Source organism: Eubalaena glacialis, chromosome 19 (assembly GCF_028564815.1).
Source record: "Eubalaena glacialis isolate mEubGla1 chromosome 19, mEubGla1.1.hap2.+ XY, whole genome shotgun sequence".
NCBI classification, from domain to species: domain Eukaryota; kingdom Metazoa; phylum Chordata; class Mammalia; order Artiodactyla; family Balaenidae; genus Eubalaena; species Eubalaena glacialis.
The window spans coordinates 40,765,023-40,791,008 of record NC_083734.1 but is presented as its reverse complement, the minus strand read 5'-3'; the positions used below and the strand labels follow the sequence as shown (position 1 = coordinate 40,791,008).

The window sequence follows — 25,986 nt, the reverse complement described above, 5'->3', positions numbered from 1 at the left end:
CGGCCGCCCCCTCTGCGGCAGGTGAAGCGGGTCGGTAGCCCCCTCTCCGCCACGCCATGGCTGCGGCCGACCCCCGGCCGGCGCCCGGCGCCCTCCCCCTCCCTCCAGCCCGCCCCCCTGGGGCTGGGTGCGTAGCGGCGGAGGAGGCGAAATGCGGTTTGCGCGCACAGGGAGAGACAGCAGAAGTTAGAAGATCGCCGAGGGGGGAGCCCGTGCCGCAGCTTCCTGCCCCCGGCCCAGCCCTCTGGCCCCGGCGGCCTGCAGCCTGACTTCCTCCCCCGACCCCGCAGCTCGCCGCCCGGCTCCTCGGACGGGGCTGCCCCGATGGGACGCCGCGCCCCGGCCCTTGCGCGCCGCTGAGCCGAGCGCCCGCGTCGCCGAGCCCCCGCCGCCGCCGAGAGCCGCTGCCCTCCTCGCCCCCCAGGCCGGGAGCCTCATCCGCCCTCCCCGGGAAAGCTGGATTTCCGAGGCTGGAGGCGCCTGGCCGACTGGGTGGGGACCACCATGGGCAACGCGGCCGGCAGCGCGGAGCAGCCCGCGAGCCCCGCAGCGCTGTCCCCCAAGCATCCCGCGGCGCCCAAGCAGCCGATGCCCGCGGCCGGAGAGCTGGAGGAGAGGTTTAACCGGGTCCTGGTAAGTGTGGCCCGCTGTGCGCGGGGCGCGGGCGGGGGGCGGCAGGGGCTCGCCACGCGTCCCCGCCCCCGGGGGCTCAGGTACCGCTTGGAGATCTCCGGCGGCTCGGTGGCGGCCCCTCCAGGGGGTGGGAGTGACAGTGGTTTCTTAAAGAGTGACTTAGCACTCTCCCCCCAAAACTTTCTTCTGCAACCGTCCAGTCTCCCTCCCCAAGATACCCCCTCCCCCAGCGCTTCTGGGTCTAAAGGTCTAAACAAAAATGTCCTGTGAGGAAGTTGGGAGCGCAGAACGCAGGGGGGGTCCCGGAGCACCCCCTTCCCAATGCACGCAGGCCCAGCCACAGGGTGCAAGAGCATCTACTTGTGTCTCAGGGTCAAAGACAGAAGGGGTTATATTTTAACCTCCTGGGAGCTGGAAACTGAGTAGAGGTGTTTGGTGCTGATCTGCTGGTGCCTGAGCTGCTGGGAGCTGGGTTGTCAGATCATGCAGTTGGGGGTGTCTGTGTTTCTCCCTCACTGCATGTCTGGGAGAGCTTGTCTGTGGGTCCTTATGTTGTGCATCCCCTCACACCCACTGGAGGGATTAAAGTTAAGGATGGGCGGGGGCAGGATGTGTTGGTCACTCTGGCTTGGGGTGGAGCAAAAGTCTGGAAGCCCCTCTCCCTCACTGTCACCTGCTCCAGGGGATTGGGGGGCTTGGGGACTAGGCCACCGGGGAGGAAGCCATCAACTGAGCCTGGAGGCAGTTGGGATGGATGTGGTGGGTAGGGGCTCCAGAGCAAAGTCAGGGTTCTCTAAGACCTGGTAGAAGAAGGGAAGGGAAATGGCCACTCATTCTCACTTCCCTCTCCCTATCTCAACCCTGTCCCAGGCTCCTTCTCTAACTAATTGCCTGGTGGCCTGTCTGCTGTCAGCTCCCTTGCCAGACCCTGGGTGACAGGCAAGTAAGGCCGTGCTTTTCCCCAGAGGCACTTCCAAGTCCAAGCAGGCTAGCACTGCAGGTCTGAGGGTGGGGGCCGGAGGGAGACGCAGTCAGCAGAGCCAAGCAGGCTGGTGGCCCTGTTGATTCTTCGTCTCCTCCACCTCCTTGACATCATTTCCCCTCCCCTGGCCTGCCGTGAGGCCCTACTTGCCAGATCCCCTGTGTGGCCCCTCCTCCCAGTTCCTGGAAATCTTGTCTGCTGCCCCCTCCCAGGAGAAAGGCTGGGAGGGATTTGGAGGAGCTGTAGGGTGGGGTGGGGTCTGATCTGTCCATGTGAAGGCACCTTGCTTGATTCGTTGAGAGGGAGGGACGCTGAGGGACACCTCACATCAGGCTAGTCCCCAAATACCCCACCTCTCCACCTGCTTCCCTTTCCCCAAACCCATGGCTTCACAAAGCTGAGTTGAGCGGAGCAGAAGGGGGAGGGGGAAGAATGAGATTGCCGGTTTCTGGGGGCCATCTGGGGAGCCTGAGTTGGTGGTGGATCCCTGGACCTTGGCCAGCCTGACTGGGAGGACACCAGTCTGTCTTTCCCCTTAAGTGTGTGTCTATGGATGGGGGGGATGGGCTCTCAGGGTGAAGTCTAGGTCCCAGTCTGTTCTCTGTTACACACACCTAATGCGGAGGAGCTGGGTGAATAATTCAGACCACTGGAAAATCCAAAAGTCAAGTGGTGAGGCTCTGATGCCTGTGTAGGACTTGACTGCCATGCTTGCGTTTTTTTTGGCCTTAGCTCTGATTGGCTGAGTCTGACACTAAATGCCACTGGGAGTTCCCTGAGAACCAGGACGTGGAGGGTGAAGGCCCAGAGAGGGGTCCGAAGGTGTCCTGGTGGAGAAAGCGGTGGTGGCTAGGTGGAAATCTAGGGCAGCAGCACCCACTGGGGTTCACCGCCCCCCTCCCCAAGGAACCCCAGTGTGTTTACACTTCCCCCTTCTTCCTGGGGATGGATCAGCCTGTCCCATGTCTTGTATGCACAGAAGGCACCCAACCCAAGGTCACTTGGCTAAGAACCTCGTTCCGCACTCCTCACTGTGCCCTGGGACTATACCCTTGGCCCCTGCCTGAGGCTGGCGGGGGTGGGGGAGGTGGGGGGGGGATGCAGATTTGGCTAAAACTATAGTCCCAGTGACGGGGATTACAGGGAGTGCCTCCATCTGAGCACTGCCTCCTTGGCCAGAGCTGAGCCCTGTCCTCAGTGAATGTCTAAAGAAGAGGGCTTCCCTGGTGGCACAATGGTTAATAATTCGCCTGCCAATGCAGGGGACACAGGTTTGAGCCCTGGTCCAGGAAGATCCCACATGCCGCGCAGCTAAGCCCATGCGCCACAACTACTGAGCCTGCGCTCTAGAGCCCGCGAGCCACAACTACTGAAGCCCGCGCGCCTAGAGCCCATGCTCAGCAGCAAGAGAAGCCACCGCAATGAGAAGCCCGTGCACCGCAATGAAAGGGTAGCCCCCGCTCGCCGCAACTAGAGAAAGCCCATGTGCATCAACGAAGACCCAACACAGCCAAATAAATAAATATAAAATCCTTAAAAAAAAAATTAATAAAAGGAGAAGAACCTCAGACTGATGAGTGGTGGGCCTCCCACCCCCAGGGATCCCCCAGTCTGGAAGGGGCAAGCACAGCCCTCCCCTTGGGATCTAGTCACATGGCCCCAGGGAAGCTCTTCCTTTCACTGAAGCTCAGCCCTTTCATCCCTGGTGGGGAGTAGGATCCTGAAATCTAAAACCACTCCTTGGCTTCTGGCTGTGGAACTCCTCTTGTGGGTTAAGGGTATCCTGACCGAGGCCCACTGCCAGGCAGGAGACGAGGGTGCTGTTCTCCCTTTCCCCCTGGGCAGCCTTTTTCCCATGCAAGAATGGGTGGTGGGAGCTACTTTTCTGAGGAGGCTCTGAGAGAGAGGGGTGCCCTTGCTTAAATGGTGGTGGGGAGGAAGAGCAGGTTGATCCAGGGTTTCCACCTGCTGCCTTAGCAACAGTGGAGGAGTGATGGCTGCCTGTTGCAATGGTGGGAAAACCAGCCCGCCAAGCTCTATGCTCTCACCTCTCCTACGCCACGCTGAACGCTGGGTGTCTTCCAGCCTCTTCAGGCCTTCCCCTGCAGGGGTCAGGGTTTGGGGTGGCAGGGCACTCTTTCCAGGCCTGCCAGAAGTGCCAGGCTTACGGCCTGGCCTAGGACACCCCTGATGTGTCTGGGTGGGGAGGAGCCTCTAACCTTGGGGCAAAGGGATCAAAGGAAGGCGTCATGATGTGCTTGAGGCCAAGTGATGCTGCCATTCAAGAGAAGAGGAATTTACCTGATGGGGCCTGGCACCCTGGGGTGCCCTTAGCATGTGCCCAGAGTGGTGGGCACTTGTCCAGGCTGTGTGGGGAGGTCAGGGCAGTCCCCGGCAGTGTGTGGATGCTGGGAGTCCTGCTTTTAGCTGGACTCCTTCCCCGCTGGGGCTGGGACTGGGAGTGAAGGGCAGAGGTGGGTGTCTCCATTCTGTAGTCTGTGACTGAGGCACTGCCTCCTCAGCCAGCTCCCTCCTCTGGGGTGGGGCAGATGAAGTTTGGCGCATGGAGCTGTGGGTCGCTTAGGCCCTGTGCCTCCCATCTCTGGGGTCTCACATGGAGGATCCCAATGGGGTTGTGGCCCCGTGTCAGAGGCTGGGCTGGGCAGAGGCCGTGGGGTGCCATTCCCAGCAGGCAGCGCTGGCACATGCTGCCCCTGGAAACCCAGGGATGCGGTAGGCATGATTCACAGTGACATCTGGGACCAGTTGGCAAAGAGCTGGGGGAGATGGGCAGGAACAGGTGGGGCTGCTCTTGGGGCCACCTCTAAATTTTTCCTGGGAACATGGAGCCCTGGAAGGTGGCTCAGCCCTCCCTGCCTCTGAGAAAGGCAGGGGTTACTCACAGGGAAGGCTGAGTAGCTTCCCGGGCTTTGGGGTCATGAAGTTTGGGAGTTGAGTTTTGTCTTTGCCACTTACTACCTGTGTGACCTTGAACAAGTTACCTACCTTCTCCGAGCTTCAGTTTTCCTCCCGTGTAAAAAGATAATAAAAATGGTATATGCCAGGGACTTCCCTGGCGGTCCAGTGGTTAACACTCCACACTTCCACTGCAGGGGGCGCGGGTTCCATCCCTGGTTGGGGAACTAAGATCCCGCGTGCCACGCAGTGCGGCCCCCCCAAAAAAAGGGTATATGCCGGCCTGCTAGGATTGCTGAAGGGATTAAATAGAGTTGAGGGGATTAAATAGAGTGCTTAGCGCAATGCCTGACACAGAACAAGAGCTCAATAAACACTGTCCACTGTGACGACGGGATGATGTTGAGGCTGACCTGGTCCTCTTCATCTTGGGGCCCTTCGAGGTGAAGGAGCCCAGACCCTGCCTCTTCCCTCCCCCCACCTCCGTTTCCAAGACCAACCATGGGTGCCGTCTTTAGTCTTCAGCCATCACAGGCCAGGCTGCCCTCCCTGCCATCACGCACGTCAGCCACAGAGGGGCCTAGATGAAAACTGCCTGGTGGCCGGAAACCACGAGAGGGAGGGCCCACCTCTCCTGGAGGGTGGGGCAGCGGTGGCACTAACGGTAGCTGTGTGCACATGGGGAGGGGTGGGGAGGCCTCCACTTCCCTCACAGAGAGGGTGTGCTGGTGAGGGGGGGTTCCCCAGTGAGTAAGAGCTCAGTGTGGGCAACAACAGGAAACGTAGGGTGCTGGGTGGCAGGAAATGGGGCCGGCTGTTCCTGGTTCCTCAGACAGGCGCAGGGGCCAGGCTGTCTGCGGAAGACCCCTGGGAGGCCAGGACCCATGTTTCTCATTGCTCTGAGCACTCCTTCTTCCAAGGAAACTGAGTCTTCTTACCAGCTTGCCAGCTAGGTCACCTTGGGCAAGCAGCTTAATGGCTCTGTGCCTCAGTTTACCGTTTGTGAAAAGGGGATTATAGTAGTATCTACTTTGTAGGCTTGTTGTTGAGATTTAAATGAGTTAATAGATGTAAAGCCCTTAGCATGGCACCTAGCACGATTGAATGTTTGGGGGAATATTAATTATTGTTGTCGTTATTCTCCTACCAGCCTGGATTATAAGGGCAGTGCCTGATGCCCTGGCTCCTACCCTGCTTGCCCTTGTTCCTGCCGTGGGGACCCTTCAACCCTGATGGGAGAAGCTGTTAGCTTTTTGGGGTTCTTAGCACCCTAGGGCTGGGTTACCCCACACCCTCCTCTAAGCCTGGGATTGCTTATATGAGCCCTAGAAAATCTATATACCAGAATTTTTAAAAGAGGATAACGTTGATTGTTTTTGGAGATGCCCTGAGAGCTCTAAAACCAAGCTTGAGGCCATGTATAGGTGGGCAGGGGAGATGGATGGGGAAGTGGGGCCGGGGGACGGGGCTGGCTTCTGGACCCATCAGGCTGTGGAATGCCTGTGGGGCTGATCTGAGACGGGCTCGTGCCTAAGTTCAAGGGCATCCTGGGGCTTGAAGGGCTGGGCTTCCTAGGGAGACGGTGGGCAGGTGGGTTGGGACGTAGTCTCAGCTCAAACTAAAAGTGAAACTGGAGGGTGTGACTGTGTCCACATGTAGCCGGAGCCCCTTCAGTCTCCAGGGACACCTGCCCACATGTCAGTGTTGGGATGGGGGGCGGCCTGCAAGGGACTGGCTTTGGGTGTGCAGGGCTGGAGGCCCCTCTGACACACAGAGAGGAGGCAGGGCAGGAGGGGAATGACCCCCACCCATTCTAATAGGAGGAGCAGGGAAACAGCTCCTTCTCTTGGCCACACCCTGAGAGGTGAACCCTATCTCCCTCTTCGCAAAGTGTGAAGGGCAGCAGCGGGTGGGAGCTGAAGGCTCAGTTCATTTTTGGCCAAGCCTTGGAGACAGGTCCGCTTCTCCGAATGTTTTCACCAACTTCTGTCCGCCACACAGCCCCCAGCTTGGGGTCTTCAGTGGACTCCCCTGACCCCCCCAACCTGTGACATGCCTCTTCATAGTGGTATGTCCCTGAAGAGTATTGTTACATCAAAACACAGCTTCTAATCTAGGGACAGGACAGGAATAAAGACGCAGATGTAGAGAATGGACTTGAGGACACGGGGAGGGGGAAGGGGAAGCTGGGATGAAGTGAGAGAGTGGCATGGACATATATACACTACCAAACGTAAAATAGATAGCTAGTGGGAAGCAGCTGCATAGCACAGGGAGATCAGCTCGGTGCTTTGTGTCCACCTAGAGGCGTGGGATAGGGAGGGTGGGAGGGAGACGCAAGAGGGAGGAGATATGGGGATATATGCATACGTATAGCTGATTCACTTTGTTATATAGCAGAAGCTAACACACCACTGTAAAGCAATTATACTCCAATAAAGATGTTAAAAAAACAAAAACAAACAAACAAACAAAACCCACACAGCTTCTCACTGAAGTGTTCCCGGGAGCCCTGTGAGTCTGAGGCAGGAGGGAAGTGTGCCCATTTTATGGAGGAGGAAGTTGAGGCTCAAGGAGACAAAGAAGCAGTCAGGCTAGGTGGGCCCAGAGCCTGGGTCCCCTGAATCCCGCTCGGGTTCCTCCACATCACAGCCGCCCCCCCCTCCACCCCTCACAGGAGGCGGGTGTTCCCCCCCCCCGCCCCCCCGCCATGCACACCTGGACTTCCCGGTCCTTCCCTGTCCCATCTGAGGGCCATCAGCCAACCTTCTGCTTGTCTCCCAGTCCCCAGCCCCATGGCGCTCCCTCCTTGCTAAGGGCCCCGAGTCTGGGGGTCTGTCACTGTTTCCAGGATGGCCTCACCCCACTCTGAGTGAGTGGCATTGCTGGTCCCTCTCCTGCTCCCTAGGGTACCCATCTCCTCTGTGGGCACAGCCGAGGAACAGCTGCTAATTAGTGCTCAGCGCTGTCAGAGCTATTTCTGATTTCCGAGCCTAAATTTAGCCCGTCTGGCAGGCTGGCATGTAGGCCCGGGGGCCTGAGGAGGCCCAGGTGGGGAAGGGGCAAAGGGGTGCCCTGCCCTCCACCACTGCTGGGACAGGGGCGCTGGCCCAGCAGAGACCTCCCCCTCCCCAGTAATAACCATGGGCTGAACTGGGGGAGTGGACATGGGCGCTGGTTCTGAGTTGGCTCAGGGCTCAAAGTCAGCCTGGCTCCCCTCTTACTGGGTTCATAACCTTGGGCAGGTGACTAAACTAATCTGTGCTTCACCTGTGGGATGGGACTAATAGCAGTGCCAATAATGGTGGTGAGGGTGGAAGGCTGCCATCTGTGAGGAGGGCCGGTAAGCCTTCGGGCAAAGCTGGCACCACAGTTGTCGGAGTCATTATGATGATTAGTTGCTGTCTCTAGAAGTGCCACTGGGGCCACTCCTGGAGCCAGCAAGTCCCCAGGGTGGGTGAGGGCCCAGACGGACCCATGTCAGGAAGTGGCGATCTCCTCTAAGGCTCAGCTGCTGAGCCATCGCCCCTCACTCCTCCGCGCCCTCCTTCCCCCGCCACCACCTCCAGCACCCCCGTGCTGGCCACTGGTCCAGTTTCCCTGGCATTGCCTGCCTTCTCTCTCTGCTTCCTCCTCCCCCCTCAGCCTTCACCCCCACCCCTACCTCGGCCCTGCCCCACCCTGGGTTTCTGTGAGGTGGGGATGGATCTGGAGGGACCAGGGAGAAAGAGAGAGAGACAGAGACAGAGAAAGGCCCCAGGGAAGCCTCCCTGGCCAGGTGCATCCTACTCTGGGCTCCAGGACCCCTTCCTGGGCAGTCCCTCTCATGGGGCAGGAGCTGTCCTGGCTGTTGGCAGGTTGGGGGGGTTGCAGCAGATGAGACCGCAGGTGGTTTCCTCAATCTGGGCTTACTTTCACAATGGAGGAGAGGAATGACGTATCGCCATGCCCAGCCAGCGCAGGGGAGAGGGCCTGGTGGATGGGCAGTTTCACCTCTCAAGTGGGGCCCCGGCCGGAAAGCTTGGGCAACCGGGGCAGAGGGTACCAAGCTTCCTGTTGTCTGGGGCCGACCTAAGGCAGTGATTTTCGGGGTGAGGTCTGGCCTCAGCCCCAGAATTAGGCCTAGCACCCGGGAGAGGAAGCTGGCCGAGAAGCCTTGGGTGGGTGTGGCCCCTTCTCTGCTCCAGCTGTGGCCTCCTCTCAGGGCCGTGTGACTGAGGATGTGTAGTCTGAGCCAGCAGAGCTGGTGACAGGGGCCTCTTCTACCCTGGGCTGGGGCTCCCTGGGGCTCCCACATCCCCAGTACAGACTAAGCTCCTTGAGGGCCAGAACTGTCTTTTGGAGCCTGACATGTAGTAGACCCTCAATAAACCTGGGGTTTACTGAATCGGGGTGAACTGGCGTCATCTGCTGGTTCTTTTAGGGAGACACGCCAAGTCCTGGGGGTCCAGGGAGCTCCTAGTGCTGGTGGCACCTGGTGATTCCATAGTACCAGGTGGGACACTAAACCTGTCCTGTGGGGAGAAGTTTGGCAGGCACATTGTACCCTTGTCATCTGTGGCTGGGGGAGGAGGACCCAGGCAGAGCAGTGCTGACCTTTCTTAGCTCTTGAGGGGAGTCCCAGCCTGGGCCACCAGCACCACAGACCCAGCGTGCTGGCTGCTCTCCCTCGTTCCTGTAAGTGGGTGACCTTCCCCTGGAATCCCCCTGGGCCCTGCAGCCACCATGCACCCGCTTGGAACTCCCTGCCCATCTGACCTCATCTCCCTCGGTCTGTCCCGAAGTGACCAAGTGGGAGGGGGCTGGAGAGGGACGGGGGCTGCTGGCTGCTGTCCTTGCAGAGGCTTTGTGGTGTTTGTGAGACACTGGTGCCCTGGGCTGGGACCACATACACGTGTTGTTTGGTGGCATGTGGGAATGGGGCACAGTCCACGCCTGGCCACACTTGGGCCTGGCCAGAGATGGGTCCCTGTTAGCTTCCCATGCAAATGGGAGAAGAGATGATACCCCCTTATCACATGTGGGGAAACGAGCCCAGAGGTGCCTGAGGCCCCAGGAAGTTAGGCTGCGAACCCACGCTCCTGCCTCCATGCCAGTTGTGCCGGGGGGGCGATTTAGGGGTGATAGAGCCCAGGCCCTGGCGTCAGGCAGACTTGGATTCAAATCCCAGTGTCACTTTCTAGCTGTTGGGCCTTCGGAAAGGTGCTCCATCTCTGGGCCTCGGTGTTCTCGTTGGCTAATGCTACTTATTTCCAGGGGTGAGGTGGTGACGGGACTCGTATGAATGACAGGCCTACTAGGGAGCTGGCCTCTAGTGGGTTCCCTGAAAATGCCCATGCTCCTCTCCCCCTCGTGTTAGGGCCCCAGACTCAGCATCTTTATCTTGTCGTCTTCCTCCCCAGAACTGCATGAACTTGCCCCCGGACAAGGTCCAGCTGCTGAGCCAGTATGACAACGAGAAGAAGTGGGAGCTCATCTGTGACCAGGTGGGCACAGGCCCCTTCCGTCATCGGGGTGCCCTGCCCTGGCCAGGCTGGGGCTGGCAGGAGAGGGGACACTGCCACGCTGCCGCAGGGCCAAGACCCTGCCCAGAGGCCAGCGTAGCATCTGGGGAGGGTGCTGAGGGCATATGCAGGACTCTGGAATCCCCCTCTCTTGGGCCTGGGCCTCCCCAGGGACCTTATGAGTCACGAGCAGGGCTGGGTCTGCCCTCTGAAGAGCTGGCAGGGGCTGGTCCAGGGTACTGGCCAGTGCAGCTAGGGCCGTGTCCCCATCCTCCTTGCTGAGCTTCCCGGGGCAGCCTCTGTCCACCCTCCAGCTCTGGGTTGGGGAAGAGAGGGGGCAGCCCTAGGGCTGGACATCTTCATTCCACCCCATGGGAGGTGGGGAGGAGGGTCAGGAATTCCTGTCCTCCTTTGACCTTGGATCCAGAGGAGCTGCAGTCAACCAAGCAGTTGCCCAAGTCAGCCAGCTCCCAAGTGGCAGAGCAGGGACTAGAGCCCCCGTCTCCCGGTTCTCAGTCGGGCGCCTGGACTTGCCACCTGCGTGGCTCTCTTGGCTGCCCCAGCCCCTTCAGCAGTGCAGCTGCTGTCCGAGGTAGCAGGGAGGACCCCTGCTGTGGCAGGGAGAGGCCTGGCTGCCACAGTGATTCAGAGAGGGAGGGAGGCGGGCCTGTGGCCCTGGAGGCTGGGGGTGGGGAGTTGGGGAGCAGGGAGCCTCTCCTGGGAGCCAGGGCTGGGCCTTCGGCTTCTGCTAATGGACCAGGATGGGATGAGCTGGCAGGGCAGGGGTCTGGGGGGTGAGGGCAGGGCTATGGGGAGAGGGTGGGGAGCTGCCTCCGGAGGCTTTGGGGCTGGGGTAGGGGTCCCTGCCCCTTGGCCTGGCATCTCAGGTTGGGCTCACAGAGGCCTGGGAGAAGTGGGAGGTTGAGGGGGGTGGCTGGGCATATCTGAGGGGTCTGGACTGGGAAGGGTGGGAGCTCCTTTGGGTGGAGGGCCTCTAGTGGGGCCCCTGCCTCTTGTGTGAGTGGCTCCTGGAGCCCTGGATGGGGTGGGGGAGTTAAGGATTGTTTTGTTGAGCACAGGTCACGTGGGCACGCACACACACAGGTGAACGAGAGGACTGGGGCGGAGCCCTGCGGGAGGGGCCCCCAGCCTGCTAGGAGCTGGGCGCTTCATAAGGCCCTTCCAGAGTGTTCTTCCTCCTGGTACGCCCACTTCTGGGCTGGGATGTGGCCCAGGGAGGGCACAGGGCTGGGAGGGTGCCACCCACTGGCCTGCCTGAGTCTCCCCCTCCAGGGTGGGGTGTATAGTAGGACTGACCCCTCCACACTCCACCCAGGCTGTTCTAGGCCTGTGGCCATAGACCAAGGGACGGCCTGGCCGGGGACTGGGGTCTTTTCAAGTGGCAGGCGGAATGTTTGGGTTTACGCCTTTGGTATTCAGGGGGGTCTTAAGGCAGCCTGGGACCTTGGGTCAGAGCTGAGAAAGGGACTCTGGGACAAGGGCTGGCCATTTGCCCTGGGGTGGCCCTGGCTGGTCCCTTGTACATCCTACTCCATCTCCGCAGGAGCGGTTTCAAGTCAAGAACCCCCCTGAAGCCTATATCCAGAAGCTGAAGAGCTACCTGGAAATCGGTGGGGTCAGCCGAAAGGTAGCAGCAGATTGGATGTCCAACTTAGGGGTATATGTCTCCCCCTTTTTCTCTGTCCCTTTCCCCCTGCACTTTCCAAGCTCTGGGCAGCTGGAGTAACTGTGTGTATAGACTTTTCCGCAGGCTTGTGTGGGTACATGGACGAGTGTGTGTGGGTATTTACAGGGGACTGAGAGTGCCCTGGGCGTGCACTTTCACAGGTTCCTCTGCAGCTCCTATTTGTACTCAGATGTGTACACTTGTGTGTACTTGTGTAGTGTGTGTGCATGTGTGCACACTGTGTGCCCAGGCATGGATGTGCGTGTGTGTATTATGTACGTCCTTTTGTGTCTACATATGGATGTATGTGTATGCTTGAGTCTTTGTATAGGGGTGTGTGTGTGTGTACCCCCTGTGTCTGTGTGTGGATATGTGAGTGTCTTATGTCTGTGTACCCACTGTACTTGTGTATGGATATGCACGTGTGTGTGTACCCAGGGTGTTCACGTTTGAATGTGTGTGTACCCTTTGTCCTCATATATGGGTGTGTGTGTGTGTGCGCGCGCGTATTGTGTGTCTGTGTCTAGAGACGTGTGTGCCTCTTTCGTGTCTGTGCATGGCCGTGTGCTGTGCACCCTGTGTGTCTGTATAGGGGGGCGTGTGTGTGGCCTGAGTATGCTTATTCTGCTGGGCAGGTGTGTGGAGGTGGTGGAGACAGCCGAGCATGAAAGGCCAGCTGTCGGGGTGGGCAGGCACTGTGGGCTGAGGCCCAGGCTCCACCCACCAGACTCCCCTCTTCTTGGCTCCCAGTTTAAGAGGAGAGTTCAGGAGTCCACCCAGGTGCTACGGGAGTTGGAGACCTCCCTGAGGACCAACCACATTGGGTGAGCAAGGGCTCAGATTTCCCTGGGGAGGTCGGGGGAGGGGGAGAGCTCTGCCAGCAGGCAGCCCCTGGGGTCCCCTTGTTATCCCCCCATACCCCCACAGGCTATGCCTATGGGCCCCCTCCAGGCTGGGTGCCCTCTCTTGCCCACCCTCTGCCTGCCCCTTGAGGCATGGCTGGGCCGTGGGTCCTGCCCGAGGTTTCCACCATCATCCCCTGGCATCACTGGGTCTTCTGAGGCCAGGGCTGGTGGCTGTCTTCCTGGGAAAGAGCAGCCCAGGGGCCCTTGCTGTGCCCGTTCTGTGCCAACACTGGGCAGGACCTCCTTCCTGGGTGGCACTCAGGGAGCCCTGTGCCCTGCAGGTGGGTGCAGGAGTTCCTCAACGAGGAGAACCGTGGCCTGGATGTGCTGCTCGAGTACCTGGCCTCCGTGCAGTGCTCTGTCACGTAAGCCTGGCCCTGCCCTGGTGCCCCCACAGAGTCCGTGCCTTCCTGCGCCTCGCCCACTCCTCGGGCCGCTTCCAGGCAACTTAGCCTGGGTCCACCCTGGAGCCCTGCAGTTGGCTTGAGCAAGGCCCCTTCCTGATGGCCTGCCGTGGACGGGGAGGGAGGTGGCCTGCGGTGGCCAGCTGGGACCTGCTAGGCCCAGCACAGCGCCAAGAACACAGCCTCCTATCCTGCCCCCAGTCTCTCCTGCAGATCTGTCTCTCCCTGGGTTCCCCCCACCCCCTCTGAAGTGCCCTGCAGTGTTGGCCTCCATCCCCAGTCTAACCCCCACAGGTACTACATGGAGAGCACAGACAACGGGGCCCCGGGCTCCGAGAAGAGCAAGCCGCTGGAGCAGTCGGTGGAAGATCTCAGCAAGGGCCCGCCCTCATCCTTGCTGCCACAGCCCAAGAGCCGCCACCTGACCATCAAGTATGTGGGCCCCCTGGGGGGGTGGCAGGTGGCGGGGTGAATGGAGAATTCACTCCTGGGCGGCTGTACCCAGCCTGCTCCACCAGGGCCCTGGGGGTGGTGGGAGGGGTAGCCTGGCATCGGGGATCAGAGTAAGGGCCTCACCCAGGGCTCGGGAGATGGGTGTGTTAAGAAGCCTCTGGGGTGCACCTAGAGGCTGGAATCTCGGTGGGGTCTGAGATAAGGAGTGGGTTTCGGGGTCGGTGGGACCCCTTTTGTATCATCTAACCCCCTGTTTTCTCCCATGCGGACTCCAGATGCCCCCCTTCTCCCCGGTACGTAGCCGCCTAGGGGCAGGTGCATGCCTGGTCAGCTTCCAGGGTGGTGGTGGGGTTGGGTGAGGTGTTCAACTCAGGTGACACCCCTGGATTCAGCTGCTTTGGATACATCAGCCCACCCTAACTTATGACATCTGCTGGGAGGTGGGGAGAGGGAAGGAGATGGCCCTGGAGCCTCATGTGGACCCCAGGTACCTTCCTTCCCACTCTGGGTCTAGGAAACCAACTTCATCTTAAGCTCCAAACTCTCACAATATATTTCTTTGTTCATTCATTCATTCATTCATTCATTCAACAAACATTTTTTTAGCATTTACTATGTACCAGGCATGGTGGTAGGTGACAGATTACCCTGCCCTTGGGAGCCTTCCATCTAGTAGGAGACAAGTGTGTGACAGGTTGTCATGGAAATATGACTGGGAACTCTGAGTAGGGAGGTGGCCACTGCCTGGGGCATCAGGAAGGCTTCCCAGAAGAGATGACACTGGAACTGTGTCTTGCAGATGGATACAGGCTTTAGAAGCAGTGGTGGGAACAGGGAAGGGCATTTCAGGCAGAAGGAACAGCACAAGCGAAGACTCAGAGGCATGTTTGAGCAATGACGGGAAAAGGGAGATGTGGCGGGAAGAACGAGGAGTGGGGCCTTCCAGTATTGATTGGCGGTTCTGGGACAATGGAAAAAATCACGTTTCTTTTAGCAAAGAATCAGCAGAACCATTCATAGAGCACTTACTATGTGCCAGGCACTGTTCTAAGCTCATTTCATAGTCCCAACAACCCTATCAGGAAGGTACTGTTATTACAATTCCTATTTTACAAAAGAGGAAACTGAGGCCTGGGGAGATTTAGTAACATGCATGCCTAGTAATCAGCGAGCTGGGATTTGACCCATGGCAGTCTGAATTGTCAAGATGCAAGGTAAACTCACGTGGCTGTGAGCGCCACCTTGTGGAGAGCATTTTCATGGCCGTTCACAAGCTTTGGCGGTTTTTTCCCTCTATAAGCTCTCCATCCCCACAATACAGCAACTCTTTTTCATACCAAGTCGTTGTTAGGGGTCTTTGCTTCCCTGACCCCGCCTCTTCACCTCCCCCCGGAAATGCCAGGCCCCAGGCCTAAGAACTGAGGAAGACTTCCGGCCCTCAGCTGGCCTCTTTGGTTGGGTGGACGGGAAGCAGAAGTTTCCAGATGTGCCCCCTCTTACTCCAGTGGCCATCTGAGTGGTGGGGGGAATAGGAAGCTGGGTTTGGGACTCTGACCCCTGCTGCCTCCTCTCCACCTGCCCAGGCTGACCCCGGCCCATAGCAGGAAGGCCCTGAGGAATTCCCGCATCGTCAGCCAGAAGGATGACGTCCACGTCTGCATCATGTGTCTGCGTGCCATCATGAACTACCAGGTTGGTCAGTGGGCCCAGGGCATTGGCACTGACTGTCCTCCCTGGGGGCTGCCTAAGCTGCTGAGGTTCTGGGACCAACTGTCCCCCACCCTGTCCCCACTGGAGAACCCTGGGGATCTGGGCTGTTAGTTCAGGGTCTTGAGGCTGAGGAGTCTTGAGGGGAAGCCCAGATTTCTGCACCTTCCTGGTCAGGTCCCCTAGAATACCCTGGACATGGCTGGGGGCCTGGATATGCCTCACGTGGGGACTTAGGCACCCCACTAAGAAAGGCTGCACACCAGGGAGAGCAGCCTCTGGGTTATTTCATTTGGAGGGGTGATTGGTGAAGCCGGTCCTCCCTCACTCAGCTGGCCTTAAAGGACTCACTTTGTCCAAGGTACTGAGTCTTGACACTGGCTTTTGAGCAAAGGTATTTATTTATTATTATTTTTAAATTAATTAATTAATTAATTTTTGGCTGCGTTGGGTCTTTGTTGCTGTGTGCGGGCTTTCTCTAGTTGTGGCGAGCGGGGCTACTCTTCGTTGCAGTGCGTGGGCTTCTCACTGCGGTGGCTTCTCTTGTTGCGGAGCACGGGTTCTAGGTGTGCGGGCTTCAGTAGTTGTGGCTCGTGGGCTTTAGAGCTCAGGCTCAGTAGTTGTGGCGCACGGGCTTAGTTGCTCCGCGGCATGTGGGATCTTCCTGGACCAAGGATCACACCCGTGTCCCCTGCATTGGCAGGCGGATTCTTAACCACTGCGCCACCAGGGAAGTCCCAGACAAAGGTATTTAAAAAGAGGGACCAGGCTTTGGCTGCCACCCAAGAGGTCGTGGTTGGATATAAAGAAGTTCCTGGGAATTCCCTGGTGGTCCAGTGGTTAGGACTCCACGCTCTCACTGCCGGGGTCCTGGGTTCGCGCAGCCAAAAAAAAAAAAAAAAAATAAAAGAACCCTGTGGGGTCTGCCTGGAGGAGCTGACCTCTCCTTTCTCTCCAGTCTGGCTTCAGCCTCGTCATGAACCACCCAGCCTGTGTCAATGAGATTGCTCTGAGCCTCAACAACAAGAACCCTAGGTGAGGTCCAGGCCCCTAACCTTTCTCCATGTCTAGATTCTCCTCCTACTTCACCCCTTGCCTACTTTGTCCCCTCAGTTCTCAGGACCACTGCCCAGGCTCATTCCCACCCCATCAGCTCCCCTGTCCTCCCCCCTAGCCAGGCCCACATCCACCTTTGCTGCGGGGCCTGCCTGTTCGCAAGGGACAGCCTGCCCCTTCTCTCCCCAGAACCAAGGCTCTGGTGCTGGAGCTGCTGGCGGCTGTGTGCCTGGTTCGGGGAGGACACGATATTATCCTCTCCGCCTTTGACAACTTCAAGGAGGTAACGGAGCCCCCACCCAAACATGTACTTGCCCTCTAGTGTTGCTTGGAGCCCTGTTGCTGGCAATTGTGGCTTCTGCTGGGGGCAGCTAAGGACGCTGGGTGGGTATTTGGGGACTTTCCTCATCTGAAGGGAAGGTACAGGGTCACGCAGGGGCACTGCCTGGGGCGACAGGGACAACTATGGGGATCTGCTGAACCTCTGCCCAAACTGGCCTTGATCCATACATCTCGGAGTTGCTGACTCTGGTTAACAGCCTCGCAAGTAACTGCATGAGAATATGATGCATAAGGCAGCATAGGATCAATGCATTCCTTTAATGAATATTTATCAAGGGCCTACTATGTGTCAGGCACAGAGTGGGCACTTGGGATACATTAGTGAACAAAAGAAACAAAGAAGGCAGGGGAAGACAGATAATCAGCGACATAATAAATAAGCAAATTACATAGTCTATGAAGAAATCGTAAATGCTTTGGGGAAAAAAGTCAGGGAAGCTGTCAGGGGAGGGGGAACTGGTTGCCGGGTGGTTAGGAAGCCTCATTGAGAAGGTAAGATTTGAGCAAAGTTGTGAGGGAAGTGAGGGATTGGTGTGGTGGCTGTCTTGATCTTGAGTAAGAGCACATCAGGCAGGTGGAACAGCAGGTGCAAAGGCCCTGAGGTAGGAATGTGCCAGGACGCCAGTGTGGCCAGAATGGGTCAGTGTTGGGGAGGGCTGTGAGAGATCAAGAGGGAATAGAGGTTTTGAGCAGAAGAGTGACATGGCCTGACTTAGATTTAACTTGAGAGGCGCTCACAGAGGCATAAAGGGGGCAGCTGGAAGATAGCTTAGGAGGTGTGTCACTGGGACCTCAGTGACAGCCATTCCTCCCACCCAGGTATGTGGGGAGCAGCACCGCTTTGAAAAGCTGATGGAATATTTCCGGAACGAGGACAGCAACATTGACTTCATGGTGAGCTCAGGAGCCCAGCCTGGGCCAGGTCACCCTCGGGTGCCAGGAGTAGTCAGGAGCCTGGGTATCTGGGATCTGGGCTCAGCTCCTGCAGATATGAGGACTGAGTGGTTGGTGGGGGAGGGGCGGATGTCAATGAGGGGGAGGCTGGGAGGAGGGGACGTGGGAGAAATATGGGTGGGACAAAGCTGGATTAGTGGGGTGAGAAATGTGGCAAGGGTGGGGGACTTGGGGTTAAACTGGGGGGGGTGGTGGAAGTCACTGAGAACCCCCCACCAAGAGGATCATAGACCTGCTCACTGCCCCGCCTCCCAGGTGGCCTGCATGCAATTCATCAACATTGTGGTACATTCAGTGGAGAACATGAACTTCCGCGTCTTCCTGCAATATGAGTTCACCCACCTGGGCCTGGACCTGTACTTGGAGGTGAGCCCTGTACTCCCCCCAGACTTAACCACTTGCCTGCTGCAGAGTATGGCTCAGTGGTTAGCACAGGTGCCGGGGTCAGGCAGACCTGGGTTCAAATCCTGACTCTGTCACTTCCTAGCTCATGTGACCTTAGATAGGTCTCGTCTCTCTAAGCCTCACTTTTCCCATCTGTAAGATAGGAGAATCATAGAAATAATAAAGGCTGTAAATGTATAGAGTGGTGCCTGCCGCAAAATAGGCACTCAGACCACAGAGCTGTTGTTTCAGGTGCTAGAACAGGCTCTAGGTGGCCCTCGGTCTGGCTCTGGGAGCACCAGACTCAGATAGGCACACAGTGGGGAGCACAGAGATACTGGGCCAAAGCAGGAGCTGGCTCATGCTGTATGGGTCTGGGTCGTGGGGGAGTTCCTTGCTCTGGGGAAGATGGGCAGAGGGGCTTGTACTTTGTGGCTCAGCCTGAGCAGAGAAGTTGTAGCTTTCTTTTGATTTCTTTGTGAGGCGTCCCAGAGAAGCAGGGCCTTTGGGATTGGATTTTTGAAAACCAGGATCAACAAAAGGTGAAAAGCAGGCTAGAGTGATATGTCCATTCAATGGAGTATTATTCAGCCACGAAAAGGAGCAAAGTAGTGATACATGGTAGAACGTGGATGGGCCTTGAAAACATTATGCTATTATGCTCAGTGAAAGAAGCCAGACACAAAGCCCATATATTGTATGAATCCTTTATACGAAATGTCCGGAATAGGTAAGTCCATAGAGACAGTAAGATTGGTGGTTGCCAGGGGCTGGGAGAGGAGAGGATGAGGAGTGACTGCTAACAGGTACAGGGTTTCTTTTTGGGGTGATGAAAATGTTCTGAAATTAGATAGTGGTGCTGGTTTGCACAACCTTGTGAATATACTAAAAACTACTGAATTGTACGCTTTAAAATAGTGAATTTTATGGTATATGAATTATATCTCAATAAAAAATAAAGAAACAAAAGTGGGCTAGGGCTCAGGCCCCTTTGTCTGGGCTCTGGTGGTAATGGGGGGTACTGGAAAGATCCCTCACACCAGGCCTCAACCTGAACCTTCCATCTGGGGACAGAGGCTTCGGCTCACGGAGAGTGACAAGCTGCAGGTGCAGATTCAGGCCTACTTGGACAATGTTTTTGATGTGGGCGCGCTGCTGGAGGACACTGAGACTAAGAATGCTGTGCTGGAGCACGTGGAGGAGCTGCAGGAGCAGGTGGCCCTGGTGAGAGCTGCTCCTGAACTTGGCCCAGCACAGAGTAGGCCCACAGAGCCCCACACGATATCAGGCACTGGTTCTAGGTGTGAGCTGGGGACCCCTGAGTTTGACCTGAATCCTTTGGGTGCCTTTCTCAATGAATGAATGTTCATTGAGCTCCTCCACTGGGCTGGACCTCTGAGGAAGGCAGGTCTCCTCCTCTCCAGGTGCTCGGACCCCAGGCCCTGGTTTGGGTGGAATTGGGTGCCTGGGGCCCCTGCCAGCTCAGTCTCCTCTCCAGCTCCCTCCCTCATCAGTGGTGCCTTGGTTTCCCCTCCGGAGAGCACTTCAGTGCTCTCAGTACCTCACTTACTTGGGTTCAAGTGCCAGGCTCGGCTGACCCGCGGCACCCCAGGGCTAAGCACATCCGGAAGCCTCCCCTAGCCCTCCAGGCAGGCATGCCTGGTGCCGCCCCCTCGGCGCCCATGCTAATGCCCGGCTGCGGGTGGGAGCTCACCATGTGCTGGTGCCACAGCTGACAGAGCGGCTTCGGGACGCGGAGAACGAATCCATGGCCAAGATCGCAGAACTGGAAAAGCAGCTAAGCCAGGCCCGAAAGGAGTTGGAGACCCTGCGGGTGAGGTTGGGGGGACGGGGGGTTGGGGGGTGGGTGGGCCGGGCCAGGGGGGGGGAACGGACTCCCAAGAACAGACCATTTGGGGCTTCTAGGCTTGACACCTCCCTCCACCCCGGCAAGAAAATGGGGGCTCTGTGCCAGGCTTGCCGGTGGTTACTAACCCCCCACCGGGGGCTCGCAGGAGCGCTTCAGCGAATCGACCCCCATGGGCACCTCCAGACGTCCCTCTGAGCCTGAGAAAGTGCCTGCCCCTGCCCCGGCGCGGCCCTCAGCGCTCGAGCTGAAGGTGGAGGAGCTGGAGGAGAAGGGGTTGATCCGTATCCTGAGGGGGCCCGGGGATGCCGTCTCCATCGAGATCCTCCCGGTCGCTGTGGCAACTCCGAGCGGCAGTGATGCCCCGACTCCGGGGGTGCCCACCGGCTCCCCCAGCCCAGGTGTGCAGGAGCTTCAAGCCGGGTGGGGTAGGAATGGCGGAACCGGGACCTGCGTGAGGGAGCCTGGGGACATCTCAGGCGGGGAGAGGTGGGAGAGGTAGGTTTGGATTGTGGGCGTGGCTCAGGCAGGTGCGGGTGGGTCTAAACGAGCCCAGTGCGCATGCGTAGGGCGGGGAGGCGGCGACACAACCCCTCAACCTAAGAAATTGACACGCCCTTCTCCCCGCCCCCTCCCCGGTTCTCGCTGGGCTCAGAACTTCCACCTGCAGCAGAGCCGGTTCCCGGAGCAGCAACCCCACCGCCGCCGCTGCCGCCCCCACTACCTGGTCTCCCCTCCCAGCAGGAAGCCACGCCCCTGGCGCCCCCACTGGCCCCGCCCCTCCCAGGCAGTCCGGAGCCCCCGCCCCCGCCGCCGCTGCCGGGAGACCAGCCGCCCCCACCCCCGCCGCCACCGCTGCCTCCCGGAGCTGACGGGCCGGTGCCTCCACCGCCCCCACCGCCTCCGGGAGGTCCCTCTGCTGCTCTTGGAGGGCCTAGCTCAGAGATGGGCCCGGGTGAGTAGACTGCCCAGGGCAGGGGGACGAGGCGGAGGTGCGGTGGGGGGGGGGGTACTCTGGCTTCAGTATCCTCCAGGACCCTCTGTCTGTGGGCCTCCTACTGCCTCCAGTCTGCTCCGTCTGTCCTCACTGGGCCCAGGTTCCTTCCAGCCATGGCACCTACTACTGCCCCAGTGACCACTCCCTCTCTGTCCCAGGAATGAAGGCCAAGAAACCCATCCAGACCAAGTTCAGAATGCCACTCTTAAACTGGGTGGCCCTGAAACCCAACCAGATCACAGGCACTGTCTTCACTGAGCTCAATGACGAGAAGGTGCTGCAGGTGAGTGGTCCTGCCTTGCTGCCAGTGTGGGCACCAGAGGAGGGGGGGGACCTGCCTGGATCATGCTGGGCACTGGGGGTGGTCACCTCCTCTACCCCATTTTATGGAGGAGGACATGGAGGCCCAAGAATGGGGGTTAAGCCAAACTGGACTAGTGCATCTCGTAGGCACTGTGTCCTGACTCCCTTGGAGGCGTTCCCTCCATCCCTGCAGAGGGGCTCATCCCTCCCCTAAGTCTGGCCTCTCTCCTCCTTTCAGGCCCCTCTCCCACCACCTTCCCACAGACAACCAGGGCCTCAGCCCTTCTAATTACATTTTCAGTTTTCCAAACGGGTTGTGTTCTGTTGCCTCCAGGCCATTGCTCATGCTGTTCCTCTGCCTGGAATGCCCTTCCCTTTCCTCTTTTTAACTCTGGCCAATTCGGCTCTTCCTTCAGCTGAAGCGGCTTGGAGTCTGGGTCCCCTGGATGGGGTGCTGTTCCTGCTCCTCCTTAGTGCTCCATGTGCTTCCCCTGTATCCCCCATCAAGGTGCATGGTCAGGCTGGGTACTGGTTTGTTTCTCTGCTGGTGGCCTGGTCAGGGCTGGATAGGTGGCTCTGGCACCAAGCACAGTGCTCAGCCAGGAACGCACCAGACCCCGGCCCCGCCCAGCCCCGCCTCCTCTCTCTGCACCCTTAGGAGCTGGACATGAGTGACTTTGAGGAGCAGTTCAAGACTAAGTCCCAAGGTCCCAATCTAGACCTTAGTGCTCTCAAGAGTAAGGCAGCCCAGAAGGCCCCCAGCAAAGCCACGCTCATCGAGGCCAACCGGGCCAAGAACCTGGCCATCACCCTGCGCAAGGGCAACCTGGGGGCGGACCGCATCTGCCAGGCCATCGAGACGTGAGTACCTCTGCCCCAGGCTTATAGGCAGCGCAGCCCCTCTGCTAGGCTGGGGTTGTTAGGCAGATAGTAAAAGAGCCCCAACTATGGAACGGAGTCCATCAAGTTTCATACCAATGCTGGTCGGAGAGTAGGGCAGGGAACTGTGTTCCCATTTTCAGGTTAAGAAAACTGAGGTCATACTGTGAGTCCATGCCCGGATGGAGATGTTCCTTTTGCCTTCTTGCTTCCTTGCACTCAGGCCCAGGCATTTACAGCTTGGACATCCGCCACTGATGTATGATTGGGACTCCGGGCTTCCTAGCTCCCAGCTTCCCTTGACTGTTATCTCTTATTCCCTGAAGCTGTTGGCAATAGCAAATAGTTAAGTTCATTTATTCAATCAAGTAATGGGGTAGGAGTGGTCCTGTTCTCAAGAACTGGTGAGTGTGGAGTGATACCGGCCCCTCCCCTCACAGGTACGACCTACAGACCCTTGGCCTGGACTTCCTGGAGTTGCTGACCCGCTTCCTGCCCACAGAGTATGAACATAGCCTCATCGCCCGTTTCGAGCGGGAGCAGCGACCCATAGAGGAGCTATCAGAGGAGGACCGTTTCATGCTGCGCTTCAGCCGCATCCCCCGCCTGCCCGAGCGCGTGAACACGCTCACCTTCCTGGGCAACTTCCCAGACACTGCCCAGCTGCTCATGCCGGTGTGCGCGGGCTGGCAGGGCGATGCGGCCTGGGCTGGGATTGGGGAGGAGGCAGCTTGCAGCCTGGTCTCCAAGAGGGCATCTGGGAGTACTTGAGCCTCCTATGGGCTTCCCCCAACTCCCGCCCCAACTTACCATGCCTCCCCCATCCCACCCCCAGCAACTGAATGCCATCATTGCAGCCTCAATGTCCATCAAGTCCTCGGACAAACTCCGCCAGATCCTGGAGGTGAGAGCCTAGGGCAAGGGTCTAGGAGGCAGGGCCCACCCATGATGCCTTGCCTGTTCTGGGCTGTGTGAGAGGGAGACCCAGGCCCTGCCCTGAGTCCCTGGGATGCAACAATGATAAGGTTCCCACTTCTAACATCCAGGCTCAGGAGGGCAAAGCTAAGGTGGGGTTGGGGGACATGTTACAACAGCGCACCTCACACCCTGCCTGAGGGTTCATTAGCAGAGCATCGTGTTGTCGGGGAACCAATAGACATGGCTGTGAGGGAGACGGTGACCCCACAGCCTTGGAGGAGGTGTTGGTAGCACAGTTTTGGGTAAGGATAGCAGGTGACAAAATTGGGTGTGCCATGGTGTTGGCTGTGCACATGTGTCAGACACGCATGTACATGCGTCATGGACCTGAGGCATCCACGCAGGAGTTCGGTGAGCGCTTAGTGCAGGGCTTGCTCTTTACCACCTTTTCTTCTTGTGCAATTTATACTTTAGGGGGTTTCCTCAGCCCCAACACCTGGCTGAGCTCCCCCTGCCACCCCCACCCCACCTCTTGCAGATTGTCCTGGCTTTCGGCAACTACATGAACAGCAGCAAGCGTGGAGCAGCCTATGGCTTCCGGCTCCAGAGTCTGGATGCGGTGAGGGGGGGGCAAGGAGAGGTGCCCTGGCCCGGGGGCTGGGGGATGGCTGGTGGCCTGGGGCTTACAGCGGGTCCTCATTGCAGCTGCTGGAGATGAAGTCGACTGACCGCAAGCAGACGCTGCTGCACTACCTGGTGAAGGTCATTGCTGAGAAGTACCCACAGCTCACAGGTTTCCACAGCGACCTGCACTTTCTGGACAAGGCAGGCTCAGGTATGGGTGGGGGGAGGGGCTCAGCCCTGGGGACGGATACAGGTTGGGAGAAAGCAGCAGGACCACAGGAGGTAACTGGACGGGAATGCTGCCTCTCTGATTCCCTGCTTCTCTACTGCCCCACCTCCCACTCAGTGTCCCTGGACAGCGTGCTGGCCGACGTACGCTCCCTGCAGCGAGGCCTGGAGTTGACCCAGCGGGAGTTTGTGCGGCAGGATGACTGCGCAGTGCTCAAGGAGTTCCTGAGGGCCAACTCGCCCATCATGGATAAGCTGCTGGCAGACAGCAAGACGGCTCAGGTGGGCGGGGGCTGACCCGGCCCGGGAGGTGGGGAAGCTGGGTTGGGGGGTGAAGGACTACCTAGGTGGGGTTGTGTAGCCAAGGCCTGGAGCGCTGTGACCACAGCAGGGACGCCTTGGGGGGATGGGGCAGGAGGGAGCAGCCATCTGCCTGGAGGAGGAGAGATGAAGTGGCCAGTGTCTTAAGGGGGTACAGAGCGGTGGTCAGGCTCCGAGGGGTCTGTGCTGGTGGGGCTGACAGGCTGTGCCCGCAGGAAGCCTACGAGTCTGTGGTGGAGTACTTTGGAGAGAACCCCAAGACCACGTCCCCCTCCATGTTCTTTTCCCTCTTCAGTCGCTTCATCAAAGCCTATAAGGTATGTGTGTTTGGTGGGCAGGCTGGGACCCCTGCAGGGCATTGCAGCCTCTCCACATGGGCAGTGGGAGTGGTAGGGGTTATTTCTGCTGGGGGGTGGAATAGGGAAGGGAGGACTCCCCTTACGCAGACCCGCCTTGGCCCCTCAGAAAGCCGAGCAGGAGGTGGAACAGTGGAAGAAAGCAGCAGCTGCCCAGGAGGCAGGCACCGACACCCCGGGGAAAGGGGAGCCCCCAGCACCCAAGGTAGGCAGCTGCCCCTGAGCTTGGAACTAGGATCCAATGATGCTTGGTATCCTCACCCCAAAGATCTGGCCCTCCTGCACACCCTTATTTTTATGGACTGACCCTGCCCAAGGCCAGGGTGCTCCAGTAGCCTGGGGTGGAAATGGGTTCCTTTTCCTCAAGCCAGCTCCTCTTACCGTGGGGGACCAGGCAGATGGTCTAGGGTTTAGTGGCACAGGGGGGAAGGGGATCCTGGAGTTGGAGCTATATACCCTCGCCCTCCCCCCAGTCCCCACCCAAGATCCGGCGGCAACAGATGGACCTCATCTCTGAGCTGAAACGGAAGCAGCAGAAGGAGCCACTCATCTATGAGAGTGACCGTGATGGGGCCATTGAAGATATCATCACAGGTGAGGACTTGGTGGGGCCTGTCCCGTCCTTGGTCTGTCCTATGCTGTCCTCCATCCACTGCCCAACCCTGGGGGTCTGGCTGCCTCACTGCCTCTTTGCTACTTCTGTCTTTTTTTCCTTTTCCCTTTCTCTCCCCTCCTCCCTTCCAACCCTCAGTGCTCAAGACGGTGCCCTTCACTGCTCGCACCGGCAAGAGGACGTCCAGGCTCCTCTGTGAGGCCAGCCTGGGAGAGGAGATCCCCCTCTAGCCCCCAGGTACCCAGCGGCCTGGCCTCTGATCCCAGTGGCTGCCCACAGCCCTGGGGGCCCTTGGGGGGACTGAGTCATGCTGCCCTCCCCTGGACCATGCATGGCTGGGCTGTGTTGGAGGGAGGTCTGATAAACAAACAGGCTCCCACCCACGTGAACACAACCTGTGTCCCTAGAGGGGTGAGGCCTGTGCCCTGGAGTGGTGTCCCAACCCTGGGCAGACTCCTGAAAAGGTAAATGTCTCTCTTCTCCGCCTCCAGATCTGCGGAACCAGCCCTACATCCGCGCAGACACAGGCCGTCGCAGCGCTCGTCGGCGCCCCCCCGGACCCCCCCTTCAGCTCACCTCCGACCTCTCGCTGTAGCCACTATTTCTGCAGATGGACTGGGAGGCTGGGAGGAGGGGCAGGGAGGGTGGCAAGCCAGGACTCAAGGAAGGTGGTCCTCAGCTCGGCTGGGCCGGGCAGTCTCCTCCGCCGAGGTCCCCGACCATGCGCCCACCTCAGATAGGTGGGTGCACCCTCATCTGGCCACTGGGGGGAGCATCTCTGGCCCCTCCCCCCAAATGCTGCTTGCAGCACCCCTCTTCCCCCAATACCCATACTTAGCCTCAGCCGGAGCCTGGCCTGTAACTTATAAAGTGCAACCTCGCGCCCCCTCCACCCCCCACCCCGCCCCAACTCCGGGCACTCCCCGTGGACCTTATTTTTATACAAGATTAAT

At 58.7% G+C, this 25,986-nt stretch overlaps 1 protein-coding gene across 1 annotated transcript; it reads left to right on the top strand.

Moving 5' to 3' along the window:
• Window positions 1-504: 504 nt before the first annotated feature.
• Window positions 505-25,986, top strand: FMNL1 (formin like 1). The gene is made up of 26 exons (XM_061176717.1): window positions 505-633; window positions 9,934-10,017; window positions 11,600-11,713; window positions 12,473-12,546; window positions 12,909-12,992; window positions 13,326-13,463; window positions 15,068-15,176; window positions 16,150-16,226; window positions 16,437-16,530; window positions 17,409-17,483; window positions 17,799-17,909; window positions 19,002-19,151; window positions 19,660-19,761; window positions 19,943-20,195; window positions 20,450-20,749; window positions 20,950-21,074; window positions 21,753-21,955; window positions 22,414-22,648; window positions 22,809-22,877; window positions 23,430-23,510; window positions 23,597-23,726; window positions 23,862-24,025; window positions 24,280-24,381; window positions 24,530-24,625; window positions 24,894-25,014; window positions 25,525-25,986. The coding sequence occupies exons 1-26, from the start codon at window positions 505-507 to the stop codon at window positions 25,626-25,628; spliced, it is 3,324 nt and encodes a 1,107-aa protein (XP_061032700.1). The 3' UTR covers window positions 25,629-25,986.

Coding starts and splice junctions, on each gene's coding strand:
- FMNL1 (XM_061176717.1), top strand. CDS start 505: ATGGGCAACGCGGCCGGCAGCGCGGAGCAGCCCGCGAGCCCCGCAGCG. Junction 20,196..20,449: donor CACCGGCTCCCCCAGCCCAG/GTGTGCAGGAGC, acceptor CGCTGGGCTCAG/AACTTCCACCTGCAGCAGAG. Junction 23,727..23,861: donor TCTGGACAAGGCAGGCTCAG/GTATGGGTGGGG, acceptor CCTCCCACTCAG/TGTCCCTGGACAGCGTGCTG.